This window comes from Stegodyphus dumicola, chromosome 3 (genome assembly GCF_044657685.1).
Source record: "Stegodyphus dumicola isolate Sdum_Otavi_A_Nest chromosome 3, ASM4465768v1".
NCBI lineage: Eukaryota > Metazoa > Arthropoda > Arachnida > Araneae > Eresidae > Stegodyphus > Stegodyphus dumicola.
The window spans coordinates 150,817,906-150,839,860 of record NC_140770.1 but is presented as its reverse complement, the minus strand read 5'-3'; the positions used below and the strand labels follow the sequence as shown (position 1 = coordinate 150,839,860).

General features: G+C 34.2%; 1 protein-coding gene and 1 long non-coding RNA gene across 8 annotated transcripts in view; one reads left to right on the top strand and one right to left on the bottom strand.

Moving 5' to 3' along the window:
* LOC118180520 (uncharacterized) overlaps window positions 1–13,089 on the bottom strand; it is a 36,448-nt gene extending 23,359 nt beyond the window's left edge. Inside the window, exon 1 of the long non-coding RNA XR_015040305.1 lies at window positions 12,812–13,089. This is a non-coding gene — a long non-coding RNA (uncharacterized LOC118180520). The remainder of the gene's footprint in view (window positions 1–12,811) is intronic.
* Dus3 (Dihydrouridine synthase 3) overlaps window positions 1–21,955 on the top strand; it is a 103,346-nt gene that overhangs the window by 36,331 nt on the left and 45,060 nt on the right. For all 7 annotated transcript variants that reach the window (XM_085813469.1, XM_085813468.1, XM_085813472.1 and 4 more), the window contains exons 3-4: window positions 2,254–2,295; window positions 6,716–6,868. In XM_085813469.1, the coding sequence (XP_085669595.1) occupies window positions 2,254–2,295; window positions 6,716–6,868 (195 nt within the window). The remainder of the gene's footprint in view (window positions 1–2,253; window positions 2,296–6,715; window positions 6,869–21,955) is intronic.

The following is a 21,955-nucleotide window of genomic DNA, read 5'->3' as shown; positions in this document are numbered from 1 at the left end:
ATGAGGGTTCTAATCTCGTAACATGATAGTTCCATTTCAGATGCCTTACACTTAATGGTAGCGATATTATTTTACAGATTTCATAACACAGTGTTCTAAAACAAGTTTCTTTCTTACAAATGCCAAAAATCATTTGTCAAAATATGGTTAAACATGCTAGCATAAACTGTTTGTGCAGACGATATTTGCAGTGGTGGGAAACTTTCATTAAAACGCAATATTTCTCCCAATAAATAGACATTGTTGCCAATATATGATGATCTTTAATTTGTCTCTGTATTATAAAAGTATGTTGCTGAATACTGAAGTTAATCATTTAGAAAGTCACTTTATCCAAGTGTTTCAACAATACTTTTTAATTTTGTCAAATGAATTGCAAGTCTCTTTGTGTACTTTTCTTTTTCAAACTGTAATATATTTTTTAATATTCTGATGTTATTCTTTGTATACCATTTTATGTTAAAAAAAGAAAAAAAAATACATGGTAGGTATGTAAAATATGGCATTAAAATCACTTATTAATTACAGAAACATAACTCATTTTACTAAAGAATATCAAACTGAGTAAATTGAAGATCTTTGACTAAGAACTAGCTGTACGCAAGCCACATGCAAGACAAAATATTTCTCTTAGTGGTAACTCTCTCAAGGTGATTGGAAGATACACACATGTTAACAGAACCTAATCAAATGAAATGAACATAATATTCCAAAATTTTTATTCTGCTGAAGAGGTTTCTAAGAATGAAAATGCAGAACAAACATTGGATCTTTTAAAACTGAACTTTGTTTTGAGCTGATTTATAAGTTAAAATAAGTAAATAGCAATACAGATTTAATTTTAGGATGTGGACATAGTTGATATTAGTTTTACCTAAGAGAAAAAAATGGAATAACCTTATGATTTTTTAATTTTTAAAATTATTTTACATATTCTGATTTAAAAAACTTTTAATAGCAAGATTTTTATCAAAGTATTATGCTATAAATTCTCAGACTGAATTTTTTTCCTTTAAATTTTTAAAAATATGTCTGTTTTAAATATTTTTCAAGACATATTTAATAAGCATACACTATGCATAGATGTAAAAGCTTTAAATTTGTCCAGTGTTTTCACCCATCGTATGAACACTTTGTCTACATCTTTCTAGTGTTTCACCGTGGCAACACTTCTCTTTTCCCACTTGCATCCAATTCCTTTTTTGCTTTCTTTTAAGTTGCGATTTTCTGAATTTTACGGAGCTACAGTCAAAAGTCGTTAATCCGGACTCGTCGGGACTTCGGCGATTCCGGATTATCGATTTTTCTGGATTATAGATCATCAGTTTAAATCTGGTAAGATAGCATGCAGAAATTATAAAATTTAAAATATGAAACCGTAATTTATGAAATAAAGAACAATTATGATCTAAAGAGTATCAAAATTTACAAAAAAAAAAAAAAAAGCTTAATATTTATTTGTTTACTTTATTAAACATTTCTTTCAATATAAGTTGTTTAAGTTGCTTCGTTTTTTATGTTATAATACATTCTCTTTAATTCTATAAACAGACATAATTTCTTGTTCAGTTACAAAGTTCCGCTGTTCAAGTCCTATAATTGCTGTGTCGAGAATACCGACTAATTTGTCAATCGAAATTTTTTCGTTTTCAATAACCTCTGTGTCACTTTCTTCGCTATCGGAAGCGAATTATAATGATGAGGCATTTGATTTAAATCATATCAAACACAGAGTACATAGAGATGAAATACTACATTTATTAAGGAATTATAAGCCCAATAAAATAAAAATATCTGCCCTGAAGATAAGGATAGTACTGACAGATCAGTTTCCAATTAATTGCGCTTAAAATGCGTCAACGCGACGTATGCGCAGAAAGTTTCTAGCCCCTTGAGGTCTGAATTATAGATCATTCCAGATTATGGATGTCCGAATTAATGACTTTTGACTGTATTTGCATTTATCAGTGAAGTTTTATAAAAGCATAAGTATGCTCTTCAACTGCATTCTTATTATTCCAAGTTATTGACTGCAAGATTATATTTTGTTTCTTTTTTGTTAATCCAAACTATATATAATGAATTATTTACTCAGCATACATTTCTGAAACATGAAATAGGGAAAAATTTGTTTATCCTTCTGTATATACATGATTCTGAACATTTTGCATATAATGTGTTAAGAGCTATATCAGTAATTATAATGCTTAAAATATTTTATTTATTTGTAATTTCTTGATTTCCCCCCTCTAGGTTGATTTCAGCAATAAACTTTATCTGGCACCACTTACAACAGTGAGTATTCATTTAATTCTGTTTAACTGAATTTTAATCCACTTTGTTTTCCCTCAGATAATATCAGATTCAGGTATCTGATTACCTTGGTCATTTCAAAATAATGTAAGTGCTTTTAGAAATTGGGCTATATTTTGCAAACATTTTGTAAGCTTTCTTGGCAGCATATTAAAGAGAATGAATTAAGTTTTATTGATGAAAAAAAGCATCAACAAATATAAGTAATAGATAACATGTAAGTATTTAAGCACTTACTTAATGCAATCGCCTTGGTACAATTGGGACAGTTTTTTGCAGCTAAAAAGGAAAAATCTATTTATCGAGTGCAGTTTGGTGACTTTCACATTTTTATAAAGCTTCCCAAACTATCGATATTTATCGTAAGTTAGCAACATATGAAAAGTTAACATCCTTGAACAATTTAAAATACAAATTTTAATTGTTAAATAATGATTATATGATACATTAAAATATAAGCACTTACATTTCCCTCCAAATCTTTTTTTTTTTTTTTTTTTTTTTTGTGTGTGTGTGTGCTAGCTATTCGTCTTCGTAAGTACATCTTTTTATTCTTCTGTCATCAATAGATGTGGTGCACCTTTTTCGGCCTTTTCCTTCTTTGTTTTTTATTGAATTGGTCTCCTGATATCGTAAACAAAACTTTCTGTCTCCAGATGTAGTCACTGAACCACCCACCTGTCTTGCAATTTCAGCATAGGAAGGACCACTTTCTGGTAACACAATAATATTACATCTCTTTCTAGGTGTCCAATCTACTCTTTTATTTGATGTCATTGCTTCTTGACTGAATATTAAAAATTTTACAAAAATTCCTACTTGTAATTGCAGTGTATAAGAAAGAGGTCCTCCTTCTACAGAACAAAGCAAAATAATGAATTGTTTCAAGTGTAAACATGATGTCAGCTTCTACTGGCAGATATTAATTTTTGATTGGTTCTCAGAACAAGAACAGTGATTGGCCAGGAAAGCTAGACATTGCAAACCACTTCATAACTGTGTTTTTTATTTATATTATAGTACATATAACTTTTTTTGCATTGCAAATAATTGAATTTTGTGTTTTGTATTGAATTCAGTAATAAATTCTCTTTAAAATGATATATTCAAGTTTGCATTTTGCAAAACGTAACATTTTCTGTAAGCATACAAAGTTTAAAAACATAAAAATTTCCAAAAGTGTCCACAGTTTTGGCCACCACTGTATATGTATACACAGGATGTTTCACAGGGTACAGTGAAACTTTAAGTTGAATAACTCTTCAATGGGTGGAGCTAGTGACATAAAATTGCATATGCATGTTTTGGGACCCAAAGGAAACTTATTTACGGGTTCTGGTTAGTTTTGAAGAATATTTTGTTTTCGCCAAAATGTACTGATACTCAATTAGAGTGTATTTTTTTTAGTCAGAATGTTTTATCTTTGTGTTTAGAAATCTGCAGAAGTACACAGGAAGTGTCCTTTAAAATTAGGCCAAAGCCTTCTTCAAGCATGTTAGAAGCATTAATTGCAAAGTGTGAATGAACAGGTTCAGCTGCTGAGGACAAAGTGGGCATGAAGACCAAATAAAAGACAGAAAGGATACCCGAAAACAATACAGGAGAAAAAGCTATCAATATCAGCTTGACACTTGGCTCAAAAACTTGAGGTCAGTGCAGCCACAGCTCAAAGAATAGCCCACATAGATCTTGACATTTTTCTTTAAAAATTTCATTTAGGACAGCCTCTTTGCCCAAACTGAAAAAAGGACTGGAGTTCACCAACATCATATACGAAAGGATTGACACTGGTTTTGACTGAGTTCATATCACTTTTTCACAGACACACATCTGGCTGAATGGATATGTTAATAATCAAAATTATTGGATTTAGGGCAGAAAGAAGCCAGATTTTGTAGTTGTCAAGCCTCTTCATCCATAAAAGGTGTGGTTCGTGTGCTGATGCTATTTTGGGTAAATATTTTTTAGTCCAAGCAATGATTCTGATCGTCATCTCAACTTTTTGAGAGTGAGGTTCATTCCTGATGCCTACAACAAACACTGAATTCAAAAAACATAGTTTAGGAGGAGGAGCTCCTCCACACTCAACAGGAAGAAGTCACTATGATAATTGTGTCATTGCAAGAGGCATCTCGAATTGCTTTGGCAATGGACTTTTTTGACCCCCTATAGACCTAATTTATCACCATTGGAGAATCAAGTCTAGAGAGAGAAGCCACAGAAGAGCTGAATACAGTGATAACAAGTGTGACATGGACAATTCCAACAGACTAACTCAAGCAGGTTATCGTGAATTGCAACCAGAGACTTAGTTTTGTTGTCTCATCAGATGGCGAAAATTTTGAAAAATTCATTTTTTAATTTCCTACATTCTCTTGTGCAAATCCCGAAAACTTGAAATGTAAATCTTTTTCTGTTCAAAAGCTATTCAATGTTTGTTTGTTTTTTTCCTTCTTTACCTTGTGAAGCAGCCTGTATATATGCATATATACTTGCTATGCGATTTGCTTTCACATCTGTAAATTTAGGCAAACTCTGAACTGAATTCAGTCCACATCAATAAAAAAAATCTTCGTAATAACCTTTTTGGATAATATATATATATATATATATATTGTGATCTCTTATAATATATATATATGTAATAATAAAATTCCATAGTCAAAAATACACTTAAAATTCTAACTGTATGTTCTTTTCATTTTTAATGGCAACAGTCTCTTATTTGAAAGTATGTGGAATTAAATCCACAGCCCTGTAGTCAAGTTGTTTTTCCCGCCTTTTCTACACGTACAGTTATAGAATGTTATGGAGATATTTAAAGCGAACTGCAATGGCTGACGTCATTTCTTGGAAGCTCCGCCTTTTCTGAGGCTATAAAAAAACTCACAAAGGAATATCGGGGTCTTTTCGTTAATATAATGATGCAGTAAACTTCATACAAAAAGTTATTAGTAATTCCTTTTTATTTACTCTGGAAATAGGATTATTGTAACTGCTATTTCTCCTGACCAATAATAAATGGATCCTGTTTTTTAAACTTATCGTCTGATAATTTAAGCTACGACTACATCTATGATTCTTCAACAATCTATTTATTCCGGACAAAAGCTGGTACATCATATATATACAGTCAAAAGTCTTTAATCCGGACTCGTCGGGACTTCGGCGATTCCGGATTATAGATCATCAGTTTAAATATGGTAAAATGGCATGCAGAAATTATAAAATTAAAAATATGAAACGGTAATTTATGAAATAAAGAGCAATTATGATCTAAAGGGTATCACAATTTACAAAAAAAGAAGCTTAATATTTATTTGTTTACTTTATTAAACATTTCTTTCAACGCGCGCATGCATAAAGCATACATTACGCATAGTCGAAATTAGAAAATTGCAACCAGAAAACTATTTGATATGTATTCGTGTTATTTATAATGTCGAGGAATTTGATTTAAATCATATCAAAGACGGAGTACATCGAGATGAAATACTACATTTAGTAAGGAATTATAAGCCGAATAAAATAAAGCATCTGCCTTGAAGATAAGGATAGTGCTGACATATCAACTTCCAATTCTTTCCTCGCCGCAACGTTGCCCCCCCCCCGCAGAGCAGCGTGAAATTCATAAACAGATTTCGGAATGGTTAGAGAAACAAAGGATATGTCTTTATCCATTTTTTGCAGCAATTCCACTTTTTGTTTGATGGACATCGAAACATTCTTTCCCTTTGTAGATCCCAGCATCGGAAATATTATTTGACATAATCAAAAGTTCCAACTTACTTTTATGAAATTGCTCTAACAGTTTGCAAAAAATAATAAGCCGGATCCAATTCGAAGATTAAGGAACAACGCAATCTGCAACATTAACTGAAATAGATAATTAAATAATTTTCATATAGCTTATACCGTCCGTTATACATTAAACGCGCATGCGTAAACGTATTACGCACTTGCGTACACGTATATGCGCATGCGTAAACATATTACGCGCATGCGTCAATTGACACATGCGCAGAAAGTTTGTAGCTTTGAGGTCCGGATTAACAACTTTTGACTGTATATATATTCTAACCTCTTTAGCAATATATATATATATATATATATATATATATATATAATATAAGAATGCAAATTAGGCTAGTAACTTTATATAGGAAATAAAACTGTTTATATTAATAGTATAATGGTGCAACATATGAAAAATAAATAACATGAATATGGAATAGGTTCAAAAATCAGTTTTTCTTTCAACTGGTTTTTCCCACTGTGGAAGAAAACCTAAAACTGCTAACTCTTATATCCATGGTGTTAAATTTTTACATTATTTATTGTATTATGACTTCTTCAACCTCTATGTTAATATATTCTTATTCTAAATAATAATTCATTTCAGGTTGGTAATTTACCATTTAGGCGAATATGTAAAGAATTTGGTGCAGATATCACGTGCTCAGAGATGACTTTAGCATTAAGTCTTCTGCAAGGGCAGCTGTCAGAATGGGCTTTATTAAGAAGACATCATACAGAACATGTTTTTGGTATTCAGGTAAAGAAAACTGAGATTTATTGTAAATCAAAAGTTTATTTTTAATGCATTTAAAAATTATTCTTCTGAAAAATATTCATAATTATTCCAAATTTGTTGAGAAATATTTATTGGTAATCTTCTAGTATTGGGATTGTATTCAGAAATGTATGAATGTACACACATGTGTGTGTATGTTTGTCCATACATATGTACACTGCGCCAAAAAAAAAGGGGGACAGTTCTATATCTCCAGTTTTACTGGGCCGATTGACTAAATTCAAATTACGTTTTTCATGTCTCGAAAGCACTTAGGATATATATTAGATTTATATATAGCATTGCTCTAACATAGGTATTTTTACACAAAAACGGACTTTAACATACCAATTTTTTTCCATATTTCGATTCTACGACTCAAATTATGCCTAAATGTTAAATTTTGTAAAATTGGGTGCGAAATTTATGAAGAAATTCAAAAACTTATCTTTAATATATGGCAACCAATTTTCCTTTCTCTTCTATTGTGCATGAACGGGAAAAAAGTCACATTGTTTCTTCTTCAAAATAATTTTAGCAAATTGTCTAAACCTCACTTGATGTTTTATTGCTTTCAACAAATATGCCAAATTTCAAAACGCGCCAATTTATAACTTCACGTATATATTCGGAAATTTTGAATAATAAATTGTAATTTTTTGCAGGTATGCTTAGAAATGCGTCTTCTTTAATATGATGGTAAAAATTTTATAGATTATAATTCAATTTTTTTTTTGGAAAACTTATAAAAGTTTTAGGGAAAAAATGGTATGTTATTTCAGAAAAAGTCCGATTTTGCGACAAAATACCAATGTTAGAACAATGCTATATATAAATCGTAATACATATCTTAAGTCGCACTTTCGAGAAATGGAAAACGCAAGTTGAATTTCATCAATTGGCCTAGTAGAATGGGAGATGTAGAACACCTTTTTTTTTTTTTTTTTTTTTTTTGTGCAGGGTACAAACATACATATGCATATGCATGTACATACATATACACTGAAGTGACAAAAGTCATGGGATAGCAATATGCAAATATACTGATGGCAGTAGCATCGCGTAGAAAATGCATAAATGCGAAGTGCTTTGGCAGGGCTTTCATTTGTGTTCAAGTTATTCACGTGAAGAGGCTTTGACATGATTATCGCCGCACGACTAGAATTAACAGACTTTGAACACGGAATGGTAGTTGGAGCTAGTAGGTCATTCCATTTCGGATATCGTCAGGGAATTCAACATTCCGAGATCCACCGTGTCAAGAGTGTGCCGAGAGTATCTAATTTCAGGCATAACATCCCATCATGGACAACGCAGTGGCCGACCACCTGCACTTAACGGCTGTTTTTACATGTTCTGGGCTGTTTTTACATGACATGGACCTGGTCCTCTGGTGCAACTGAATCGATCATTGACTGGAAATGGATACCTTCAGCTACTTGGAGATCACTTACAGCCTTTCATGGACTTCATGTACGCAAACAACGATGGGATTTTTATGGATGACAATGCGCCATGTCACCGGGCCACAATTGCTCGTGATTGGTTAGAAGAACATTCCGGACAATTCCAGCGAATGATCTGGCCACCTAGATCGCCCGACATGAATCCCATCGAAAATTCATGGGACATCATCGAGAGGTCATTTCTTGCCAAAAACCCTGCATCGTCAACACTTTCACAATTATGGACGTCTATAGAGGCAGCACGGCTCAATATTCCTGCAGGGGACTTACAACGACTTGTTGAGTCCATGCCACGTCGAGTAGCTGCACTTCGCCGGGCAAAAGGAGGACCAACAAAATATTAGGAGGTATCCCATGACTTTTGTCACTTCAGTGTATACATGCCTACATAAACATGTACATCGATACACACATGCATACATACATGTGAGAAAAATAAAGAATATACAGTCAAAAGTCGTTAATCCAGACTCGTCGGGACTTCGGCGATTCCGGATTATCGATTTTTCCAGATTATAGATCATCAGTTTAAATCTGGTAAGATGGCAAGCAGAAATTATAAAATTAAAAATATGAAAACATAATTTATGAAATAAAGAACAATTATGATCTAAATGGTATCAAAATTTACAAAAAAAAAAAAAAAAAAGCTTAATATTTATTTGTTTACTTTATTAAACATTTCTTTCAATGTAAGTTGTTTGCTTTGTTTTATGTGATAATACTTTCTCTTTAATTCTATAAACAGACATAATTTCTTGTTCAGTTACAGAGTTCTGCTGTTCAAGTCCTATAATTGCTGTGTCGAAAATACCCACTAATTTGTCAATCAAAATTTTTTCGTTTTCAATAACTTCTGTGTCACTTTCTTCACTATCGGAAGCAAATTATAATGACGAGGAATTTGATTTAAATCATATCAAAGACGGAATACATCAAGATGAAATACTACATTTAGTAAGGAATTATAAGCCAAATAAAATGAAAACATCTGCCCTGAAGATGAGGATAGTGCTGACAGATCAACTTCCAATTTATTGCGTGCCACGGCGTTGAAAACATCTGCCCTTAAGATACGGATAGTGCTGACAGATCAACTTCCAATTCATTGCGCGCCGTCCCCCTTCCATCCCCCGCCGCAGAGCAGCGTGAAATTGATAAACAGATTTTGGAATGGTTAGGTCATTTTTTGCAGCAATTCAACTTTTCTTTAATGGACTTTGAACATACTTTCGCTTTGGTGGATCTTTTACATATTGGTAAATATATATCGGAAATTCTATTTGACATAATCGAAAGTTCAAGCTTACTTTAAAATTGCTCTAACAGTCTGCAAAAAATAATAAGCCGGATCCAATTCGAAGATTAAGGAACAACGTTGAAGGAGTACCAGTTGGGTCGATTTTACCACTATAAGTATTGCTTCCCTTGAAATCAAACAAGGTAGGATCATACTGAATATTATGTTCAGTGCAATACCTTTCTAAATCATTTGGTGATCGTAGTCTTTGATTAGACCCCCTCTCAAAATAATACACATCCGTACGAGTGCCGTCTGGCCTTGGAACAGGTTTACGAAGCCAAGTTACTTGTCTCAATGTAGATTGAGTGTCAGTGCCATTTGTAGAAGAAGGTACATTGGTATCAGTTCTTTCCTCTATTTCAGGAAAATAGCCAACTGGAGTATCAGTAGATTGGAACTCTACCCTTTCTTCAGATTCCAAATCAGGAAGGGTGCTCAGTACAGCTCCACTGCCACTTTTCTGCATTCCAATCGACTCTTTAAAGGTAGCATTTAGGGTTTCTACTACCTTTTGCTCATTTTCCAACGAAATCTTGTACCCTTTTGTTCGTATACTGTACCCGATTAATCGGCCCTTCGTTGCCTTTGGATCAAGTTTAGAATTTCTTTTAGCCTTTGGAATTCCCACATAGGCAATCATTCCAAATGCCTTAAGATGACGTACTGATGGTTTCCGCTTAGTGTATAATTTGAATGGGGTTCTATCTTAGCCCTTATGACAGATTTTATTAAATGAATATGCAAAATACATTACTGCATCTGACCAAAATTCGGAACTCATTCTACTATCATGTAAGATTGCACGTACATTGTTTAGAGCTGTCTGATTAAATCTCTCGCAAACTCCATTCTGTTCTGGAGTATATACATCTGTAAATTCGTGTTTTACACCATTTTTATTACAATATGACCTGAATTGATCATTATCATATTCTCGCCCATTGTCAGTCCTAAAGTATTTCAATCTAAGGTTGAAAGATCTTTCCGCACGTGCTATATGCCTTTCAAATACTTCAAACACCTGACCTTTCTCCACAATGGGGTACACTACCACACAACGAGAATATTCGTCAATAAAGGAAACGAAATAACGTTCTCCATTCCTACCTGGAATGTTAATAGGTCCCCATACATCAGAAAAAAACCCTTTCAAGCGGCATCTTCACTTGAATACCTTCTAAAGGTCTGTAGGAGATTCTTCTTTGCTTGTTGATTTGGCAGTGTTCACAAAACAAATTAGGTGAGTTCTTTAACACAGGAAGACCTCGAACTGAATGTCTCTTACTAGTCCTGACAATAGTACCATAATTTATATGACCAAACCGACCATGCCATAATTCACTATTGTTATGCTGAACTGTGGATGCCTCAAATTTTACAGAATTGCCCCCCTTTTCACTATTTTCGGGAATACATGATAGTTACTTCCTATCAACTTAGCTTTGTACAAAGTTTCATTTTCATCATCAGTAACTTTAATTTGCCCATTTTTACCATAAAATCTTGCTCCATTGATATCTATTCTGGGTCCAGATATTAAATTTCGTCTCAGTTCAGGTGAGTATAACACATCTTTAAGCAAAATAATCCCCAAATTTAATTTTAACAGTATCCCCAAATTTCATTTTAACAGTACCCTTCCCATGAATTGGAAAAGTTACCCCATCACTAGCTACTATCATATTCTCATTTTTCACAGGAGAAAAAGTATCAAACAATTCACGATTTTTACAAAAATGATGAGATGCAGCTGTATCAAAACTCCAACTATCATCATTTTCTTCCAAATTGTTAACATTAGCTTGAGCTATAAAATGGGACTGAGCATGGGAATTATTTTTACTTTTACTCAACTTGGGTTTATTCTTACACTTAGAAGATGTTTTATTACTACTAGATACAGCTGAGGAAACAGAAGAAGCAGGTAAGGGTGATCTGGAAAAATTACCTCTCATTCTACAGTATTTTAGAATATGACCTGGACGGCCACATTTATAACACTTGAGCCCTTTAATCTGCTTAAATTTGGGTTCACAGTGAGTACTTTGAACTTCTATAGTCTTATTTATCTTAGTTTTCCCTATCTATCTCTCTTAAGTTAAGACGCGTTTCCTCGGCTAGTATTTCAAGTTCAACATTTTTAAAAATGAACTTTTCATCTGGCCACCTCAAAACATTCTGAACTACCTGATCAAATTTATCTGGAAGGAACCTAAGAAACTGGAAACATATATATACGTCTCTTTCAGCCTGATTAATATCAGCTAACTGTTCAGTTACGCATTTTAATCTAGAAGAAAAGAAACTAATACTTTCATTTGGCTTAATTTTACAATTTAAGAACTCTGAAAACAGGGACCTCGAACTGAATGTCTTGACCGATAATCTGGCTGGAAGTATTTGGCAAGCGTATTCCATGCCACTACCGGGTCATCAATTTCACATATCAAGTTTCTATATTCAGGGCTTACATTCATATAAATTAAAGATAATGCCATTCGACTTCTATTTTGATAGTTGGCTATAATTTCTTTTGTAATATACCCTTAACATCATTTAAATCAGGACATTTTTCAATACCTTTAACCAAAAGCCATGCATTTTTTTCATTCAAGACAAACTTCATATCTTTGGACCATGTAAAATAATTACATGCATCAAGTTTAGCAATATTATGCATGACACTAACAGTAGCCATATTTGAATTTTAACAAAAACCGCCCCCCAATCTATTAAGTCCTAAATTAACTTTAAACTTCAAAAGCCTGCACTAAAAATAACTCAGGGGCTGGTGGCCCATAACCAAAATGATGCTAAAGCAAAGTTTAAAGTTTATAAAAAATTAAACATTTAGCAGTAGTAGCAATAAAAGCTCCCTGAGATATGTTGTGCAGACATTGAAGACAATAAAAGATTTTGAACTTAACCAATTTATTAACAATATAATAAAGAATAAAAACACAGAAAAATAAATGTCAACAATATTAGAGTCTTAGGAAAAATATAATATAACCATCATTCATCAAATATTTTTACCTGGTCTCCAAAACACTGGCATTCTATACAAACAAAAAGTCCTAAACAGTAATTATGCGGCCTAAAATTGAAGCTGGCTACACATTTAATAAGTCCATAATCAATGGTCAAGAAAAATACCTGAAAATTTAAATGAAGTTCTTGAAAGCACTTAAAACAGGCCTAACCCCGTTTGTACAAGGAGTCGCCGCTCACGTATTTTTAATTGCCGCCTTTATTGAAGAACATGGATGCAGTCACTCACATGGTAGCCTCTGGAACCAAAGAACTTTAATCTGGAACAATCATCCCGAAAACCGGAACCAAAGCACTTTAATCACCGGACTGCATGCATCCTTCTGAAGGGGCTGGAAACCGCTCACTCAAGTGCCGGGAAAGCAGGAACTAGAAGGGTTGAGCCAGGTCAGGTCAGGTCAGGTCAGGTCGTAACTTTAGATTATGAGTGTCGTACTAATTAAAGTACATGACTCATCAATGCGCGAGATACTTGTAGCAGAAGTAGGAATGACGTCATCTCACGGCAACCAATCAGCTATCGGCACGAATCGGCTTTTCAGATGACGTAACATCATGTTTCGTTTTTGCATCTCAATTAGGTTGAAACAGTCCGTTCTCAATGCAAACAGTGGCAGCAAGAAAAAGAAGTAGAAGTAACTAATATATTACATTAAAATAAGGACTAAACTAAATAAACATTTCAAGGAGGAGAGATGATGAAGTAAAAGGTTTAAAATAAGCTATATTTTCCAATAGATTTAGATAATTTTAGCTTAGCTTATACTGTCCGTTATACATTAAACGTGCATGCGTAAACGTATTTTGCGCACGCGCACACTCCTATTCACAGCCGTGCGTGAATGCGACGCATGCGCAGAAAGTTTGTAGCTTTGAGGTCCGGATTATGGGTGTCCGAATTAACGACTTTTTACTGTATAAAAGATTAAATTAGCAATATAAATTTCCCTTCTCTATTCTAAAAATAGGAACCTCTCTCTGCACTGCGTCATTTCGAGACTATTCTATGTCATATGATCTTACGTAATTATGATGACGTAAATGGACTCAACCAGCTCAAACCAGCTAAAACTCAACCAGCCAGTAATACTTTTACAGCAATATTAACTGTCAAATCAAAATGCTTTGAGAACCAAAACTAAGTCTGAATAAGATTTCACCCTGAAAATAACGCACTTGCTTTCCACACTTTGGCCTAGCTAGACTGCTGTCTGTCTGCTGCTGCTTTCTTGCCACAAAGTTATCAAAAATGTAAGCCTTTCGGAACAGTCACACTTAATGTGCCGACATGTGTATAGCCGCGACATGTTGCTGAAAATTAGTCATTATAGATCAACACTTCTATGCCATCCAAATACCTGCTCCTGAATTTATTGCATACATACATTTGTGAATCTGGTCCTGATAACAGAAGAGTACCTATTTATTTTCTAATGATAGTGATAAATACTCATAATTATTCCAAATTTGATAATTATCACTACTTTTTGGTTAATGAGGCACCAAATTGTGTGCCAGTGCATAAAATATAACTTCTTCATTTTATCTCATCTGTAGCTGTGCAATGGTGTTGGTACTACAGAAATACAGGAGAAATGAGCATCAATCCAGCAATGTTTTCTTGGAGATTTTCAGTTCCTTTTTTGTTGGAAGTGCTGATTTAAAAAATAAAGGAAGATTCAATATAGATTGCTCAGTTTGGCAGTTTCCAAATGAACTGTCAAAAACAACAAAATGGAATTGTATTTTACTACAGTACAAAGTCTGTAATCTGGACTCGTCTGAACTTTGGCGATTCCGGATTAGGGTTTTTTCCGAATTATAGATCATCAATTTAAATCTAGTAAGATGGCATGCAGAAATTATACAATTAAAAATATGAAACCGTAATTTATGAAATAAAGAGCAATTATGATCTAAAGGGTATCAAATTTTACAAAAAAAAAATCTATTTATTTGTTTACTTTATTAAACATTTCTTTCAACGTGCGCATGCGTAAAGCATACACTACGCATAGTCGAAATTAGAAAATTGCAACCAGAAAACTATTTGATGTGTATTGGTGATATTTATAATGATGAGGAAATTGATTTAAATTATATCAAAGATGGAGTACATCGAGATGAAATACTACATTTAGTAAGGAATTATAAGCCGAATAAAATAAAAACATCTGCTCTGAAGATGAGGATAGTGCTGACAGATCAACTTCCAGTTCATTGTGCGACGTGACGTTTTCTCTCCCCCCCCCCGACCAGTGTGAAATTGATAAACAGATTTCGGAATGGTTAGAGAAACAAATTATTAAGCCAAGCTGTTCTGATTACACAATATCGTGCTAAGTAGAAAAAAATGTGGTTCATTTAGACTATGTCTGGACTTAAACGACACTTAAAACCTGGTGAATCCCTTTCCGAATATTTAATTGCCATGCGTGAAATAGCCACTCGCAGTTCTGTTGATGATTCACCAATTCTTGGTTATGGAATACCGGATCAGACTAGTAACAAAATTTTTTTATGGGTGTAAAACTATTTCTGAATTCAAAGAGAAATTGAAAATTTATGAGAAAATCCGCGTTCCAGATATGAAGAATAAGGGTTATTCAAGTACTAACACACAAAATAAAGCATGCACTATACCTAATAAGAGTACAGAACCAAGGTGTTGTGACTGTGGAAGTATAGGACATGTAATGTATGTGCATTCGGATTATAGATCATTCTGGATAATGGACATCCGGATTATGGATTTTGTACTGTATTACTAATGCAGCAAACTGGCATAGCAATGTAAGATTAAGTCATGAGAAGAAAGTTTACAGAGCAGATACTGATTTGAAGGTCTGTGCATTCCTTTTCTAGTACAAATCTTGTAAAGTAAATTGGAATCAATAACTGTACATCATTATTCTCATTCATGAGTTTCTGTATCTGTCTTTTGTTTTTTTGGGAGGTGTACTTATTGATTATATCTTATCTTTTTCACATATTCTCAGCAATAATTTTTTAGTGCCAAGAGACAAAATAATATGAAAATAAACAACAAAGTAATTTGGAAAATTCAAATGTACTTCAAAAGAATTGCATGCTATACAAAAAAAAAAAAAAAAAAAAAAGCTGATAAAATTTACATTTCTGCTATTGCGTGTAGTTGAACAAAACAGAAAACCATGCTGCAAGTTTAATACTCAAATAAACTTCAAAAGCTGTAAACTAAACATATTTATAGTAATAATAATTGGAAGCCTCTAAATTAATCCTTATATGTTCCCTTTTCACGCAAACTCGAGACCATTCTAATGTCATATGACTTACATAATGCTGGATGCAAATGGAACTAAAACCCCAAAACAACCAATAGCAGCTTAGCTTTACATATACATGCACTCAATATAAGTACTGCCATTACCAGAAATTACATTGCATTAGCTTTTTTTGCTATCTTCAAATAGTCTGTGCTGCACTGTTCACATTCTTCTTCCTTTGTTCATCGCATAATGTGACGCAGGTAAATTTTATAATGTGTGTATATTCTAAATTACTGCAGCAAGCTATGTCATCAGAAAATATGTCCACCAAGCAAAATAAAGGACTGAAAAGAAACGCTTTTTGAATCTTCAACTCCATCTTCAGTTTCTCCATCACTCTCACTGCCCAAGGTGTTGGCTTCCGGAGTACCTTTGCAAATAAATGCAATTACCTGCATAACATCGTTAAGAAATCTGAATTAATTAAGTCGAGCAATGGCTAAAGAAAATGAACGAAAACCATTAAGGGTTTAGAGATAACAGAAATGAATAAGGAGTCCACACAAAGGGACGAAGGCATCTTTCAACTTTCAATTCACTTAGGTAGGGGTCAGAGACCACCCGCCGCTACGAAATTGACAGAGAGAGGTGATTGATAAGGCGAATTCCTATATGCATTGCGTGAATGGAATCGAAACAGGTTGAAAGAGTAAGGGACGGGAGACATATTTCTCCGGGTCCCGGGTAAGATACGTCATGGCAACTCATAGAGCTGTGAAGTTCGCTAATGCCTTGGGAATGGGGGGGGGAAGAACAGGTCTTGCGACCAAAAAGCTGGTTTGGAGAGGAGAAAAAGCGTAAGGAGGTGTTGGGGGGACGGAGTCAGCTGATCCTGCAAGGAGAGATAAGGCTATTTCAAAAGAGCTTCTTTTGACCCAGAATAAAAGCTTTAAGTTAAAGAATTTTTCCGTTAAATTTTAGATTGCTTAGAATATCAGAAATAAATAATTTTACTTATGGTAAAATTTAAGATTTAATTTTTAAAATCAGATAATGTTGAGATTACTTAAAATAAATAATTTTATTCTCCATATAAAATATAAAATATTAAGTTAAATTATAATTAAGATTTACAAGTCTGGACCGAGTATGGTGAAAAGGACAGGTCTTGGCAAACGGAGGAGCATAATATGATTAGCAGCACGGATGTAAGTGCCGGTTGAACGAGGCCTGATTAGGTCCGGCGGGTGATTAGAAATAATTAAGGATTGCTGGATTAGGCCCGTGAAGTACTAGTTGAAATTTAAATTAGAAAGAATTCCTAGTCAAGCAAACACTTCCGCTTAAGCTTCCTAGGGAATATGTTAAATGTTCTATGAAGAACGCTCCTAGGTCGCTTAGCAGAGCTCGGTTCTGCTGGGTCGTCTCTCACTGCCTGACTGTATAATGTTAAAGGAATGTGTCCTCTAAAAAAATGTTTACCTCAGTAGCTCCTTCCCTCAGTCATCGCCTCCGCATTTGTCCACTTCAAATAAATCAATACATATGTATGTAAGATATAACAAAATATGATAGCTGCTTTAAGAATAATTGGGGACCTCAAAAGTAACTATTATAAATTTGATGTTTTCTCCCTAAATTCGTCTGTTTTCCCAAATTCGAGATGCTTCTGTGTTACATAACAACCTAAAATTAATGCATCACAGATTAGCTGTACTTCTGCATCAGACTTAGTATAAATACTCTTTGCACAATAACTACATCATTCTTCCTTTCCCTAGCTTCTACTTTGCTAACATCTTCGCACTGCTTCGCTTCTCAGTCTAAGATGCCTATGTCTTACTTTTAAAATCAGTGTACATAAAAACTATTGTATTGAAATGCGATTGGATAAATCTCTTGTCTACAAAATGATCTGATGTGAATTAAAATGGCATAAAATTATGTTCTGAAATAGCTACATCTGGAAGTTTTTGGTTTATGCTTCCATCTATCTAACTCAGTAGACTGCAACCTGCAGTGCTTCAAAATATCCATCTCCAGCCATGAATGACTGCAAGTTGTTAAAGTATCCTGATTCCTCCTGTCAGGAGATGTATGTCTCTTCACTTGCTTCGAGAACATACTGTATCCTGAATAAGAACAGGGAACTTACTAAAGTTTTACTCCAGATTGTGTGAAATAGATGACACAAGCAGGAAGGGTACACTAAACCTTTTATTCTCTATTACTTTACAGGTACTCCCGTACTTCAGGATACAGAGACCAACCACTTGTGGTCTGAACGTAAAAATATAAAACTACTAACTAAAAGCTAACTTTGAATTAGTATACAAATGCCTAGCACTAAGACTGGCCTTTATTTAAAAGGGTGTGTATGTAGTACGCCGAGCTACTGAAACTACAATACGTTTTCAAATATCAAGAGGGCTAAACCTCTGGCCTTAAAGGCAAACAGCAACCAAGTAAAAACTCGTAAGACTGCAGTGGCAAGCGGCTCACTTCCTAAATCTCCTTCTCTCTCTAACTCGTGGCAAAAAGCCACAACTTAAATACTTGGGCATTAGCAAGACAATTTTCATAAACAAGTTAAAGCATTTAATTTTGGCCGGAAGTAGTAAATAAGTATAGTGATAGTTCAGTTTTTTAAAAAAATAAACGTTAGTAAAATTTAGAATCCTTACATACTTCCCGCCAGAGTTAATTAGTTTAAAACTGAGGTCTAAACGACCTTGTTGAAAACTTTTAGCTCTAGATTCTAAATCCAACGTGAGGCCAATCTTTTACAAACACTTCTCACTAAAAACTATCTAATCTAAAAATTAAAAAGTCATTTTTACATGATCAATTCCATGGACAATTACTTTTCATATATACTGCATCTACAAACAGGAGTTTTTGTTAGTTGAATCTGGTTCCTTCCAGAGATCTAGAAGGAAAACTAGTGTAATGAAATGTTAAACAATCAAATGGCAAGTAACATGAACATGCATATCTTTCTTTTAAAACTATTCTTATTTCATTCATGCCATTATTTAATTATCTCCCTGTGCTCTCTGACGTGTGTTATAAAGAGAAACACCAAACACGTGCGTGTCTTTGTACAAGTGTCCAACACTACCACCTGCAATCAAAACACTAACGTGTTAAAATTCAACATAACAAAACCTCGAAATACACCTTATATTCATCTCTGAACCCTGAGGTACTATTATCAAGGAGTGGCTAACTCTGAAGTGTAGCGTCAGAGAGCCTAACTACATTCATTCAACCTTTAGCACATATTCACAATGCTTAACTCTTTTTTTTTTTTTTTTTTTCCAGTCATGCCAATAAGTTAAAAGTTTGGCATTACTACAGCATTTTCATTTCTAACATATCACAGTACTTCTTAACTTTTAAGATAACAGTTCATATTGTACATAAGAACCTACTAACATGCCGTTAATTTTAGGCATTTCAAAACATACATTAGCACAATGTTTGTTAATTTCTATTTCTTCAAAGCAAGTGCTAATTCTTTTGCATTTAAATACTACATTTCAAAAGTCCTTCAGACTAAAATTTCTTTTCTTGAATATTTTAAATAAAATTTTATAGAATATTTTTACAGTCTTCTCAAGGTACCTTTCTCATAGATTACAAAAGCTTTTACAATACTCAAGTATTTACACAATACTATTATACAATAATTTTAGATTACTCGCGAGTAGTTGAAAAACATAGTAACAAAATAGGTAAAATTCATTTCTCGCCTTTTTGGCTATAAAGGTAGGCCTCACATGAGGTAAAACTTCTTAAATTCTGCCACTTGCAGTAAAAACGAAAAATTAAAGTTTCAAAGTAAAGTATTTTCACTGTGATGTTCAGACATCCGTTTAGCCGCCCAGTCCTGGAAAGTAGTTAGTCTGTCTGTCTATTGTCTGGTTTATCCTCCGAATTGTGCGGGTTTGCCCTTCGGTTTCTTCATCAGTGTGTTTTCTTTCTTGGCATGCTTGGTGGCCCTTGAAAACCTTTGACTTAACTTCTGATTGTAACTTCTGATTCTCCCGGACGCTTAATGTGAGCTGTCCTTGGAGGTATCGGGACAGCTCTCTCCCGTTGTTGCCCTGGATCTAGTTGCTGGCTGTTCAAACATTTGTTGCTTTCTTGCATCCGCAGCTGGTTTTTCTTGGTCGATTCGTGGACATTTGCTGCATAGAATCATATCCGATGGTTCCCTCTTCCGCTTTGGAGCAGTGTTATGGTTGCAGCCATTTCTCTTTGCATTACAAGAACTTTTCCCTTCTTCATGTTGGGGGCGGTTGTGCCCTCTCTTTTCTGGTTGGTGCTACAGCTTCTTTTTCTTGTTACCTTCAGTTTTCCAACGGGGGAACTTTCTTTTCATGTAGACTTCTCTACTCATAGCCGACACTTGTGCCACCTCTGGAGATTGTGCCTGCCGTGCCGGATCCTGAAAAAGATCTTTAAATATTTGCAGTTTATTACGATTATAAAATGGTTTGATTTGATCAATATTTGCCGTGCACATTTCACCATTCTTGGCTTTTAACAATACTACAGCCTGAGTTACTTTCTCTATTACGTAAGGTCCTTCAAGTCATGGATAGAACTTCGCAATTTTATCTTCCGGTGCTGAAGAAAGTGGATGCTTAATTTTTAACACTTCGTCCCATACCTTATAAGTTACTCCCCATCGTTTCATGTCATAATATAACTTCTGTTTTCTTTGTACTACTTCAGTGTTCTTTGCTTTGTTAATTATTTTTTCTATATCGCCCATTTGAAATTCAGGGGCTCTTTTTTGAACATAAAATAATTTATCTAACGGTGTTATAATCTTTCGGCCTAAAAATAACTCAGCAGGCGTTTTGCCCATCGTGTCATGTTTGGCGGTCCTAAGGGTGAAAGCTAATTCATTGACATTGTTATCCTAGCTTTTATGAAAATTTTTAACATAACTACGAATAATTTTCACTATATTTCTATTGACTCGTTCCGCTATATTTGACTGCGGCCGATACAGGACCATTTTTAAATGACGTATGCGCAGTTTTTGGCACATGTCTTCAAATATGTTACTTACAAACTGGGGACCATTATCCGATATAATTTTTAGGGGTATTTTAAAATATATTTATTTAAAATAGAATCAGTAACTAATTTTGCAGAGGCTCGTTTTAAGGGAACAATTTCGGTCCACTTACTAAAATGGTCAACCATAACAAGGAGATACCGACTTTTATTTAACTGACTTTTTGGGAAAGGGCCCAATAAATCAATGCCAATTATTTCATTTGGAAACTCTGATCTAATGCTATATAGAAACCAGGCCGGGCGAAAATTAACATACTTAACTGCTTCAGGTGTTGGGCAGGACAGGACATACGCCCTTGTTAACTTTTGCAGCTCAGGTAAATAAACTGCTTCGCGTACGCGTTGGATGGATTTTGAATACCACCATGAGATGCCAACGGCGAATTATGCAATTCCTGTAGTATATTTAATCTAAGACTAGCTGGGATAACAGGTCGAAATTCGTTGTTGGTATTCATAGTTTTTGTATAAAATAATAGACCATCTATTAGTTCGTAATGGGCCGCCCTATTTCTTATCGCCACAATATCTTGGTGGCTAAAATTTTCAGGATCTGTTACAATCATATATATTTTTAAATTCCGGATCCTTACCCAGTTCGGTTATTACAGTTTTTCGGGAATGTATCGTACATGCTGTGAGCATTGCCACCTTTACAGTATTACCTTCTTCATCTATTTTTATTCTGGATAGGGCATCTGCTACGATATTTTCCTTTCTGGGGGGTGTGTTTAATTACCAAATTGTACTCCTGTAACTTAAGGGCCCATCTTATTAACCTTGGGGATAAGTTTTTCCCTGAGTATGATCTAGTTACTGCTGCATGATCAGAATACACTGTTACTGGTGCACTTCCAAAATAGACTTGGAACGTCTGCACTGCTAACAGAACTGCAAATGC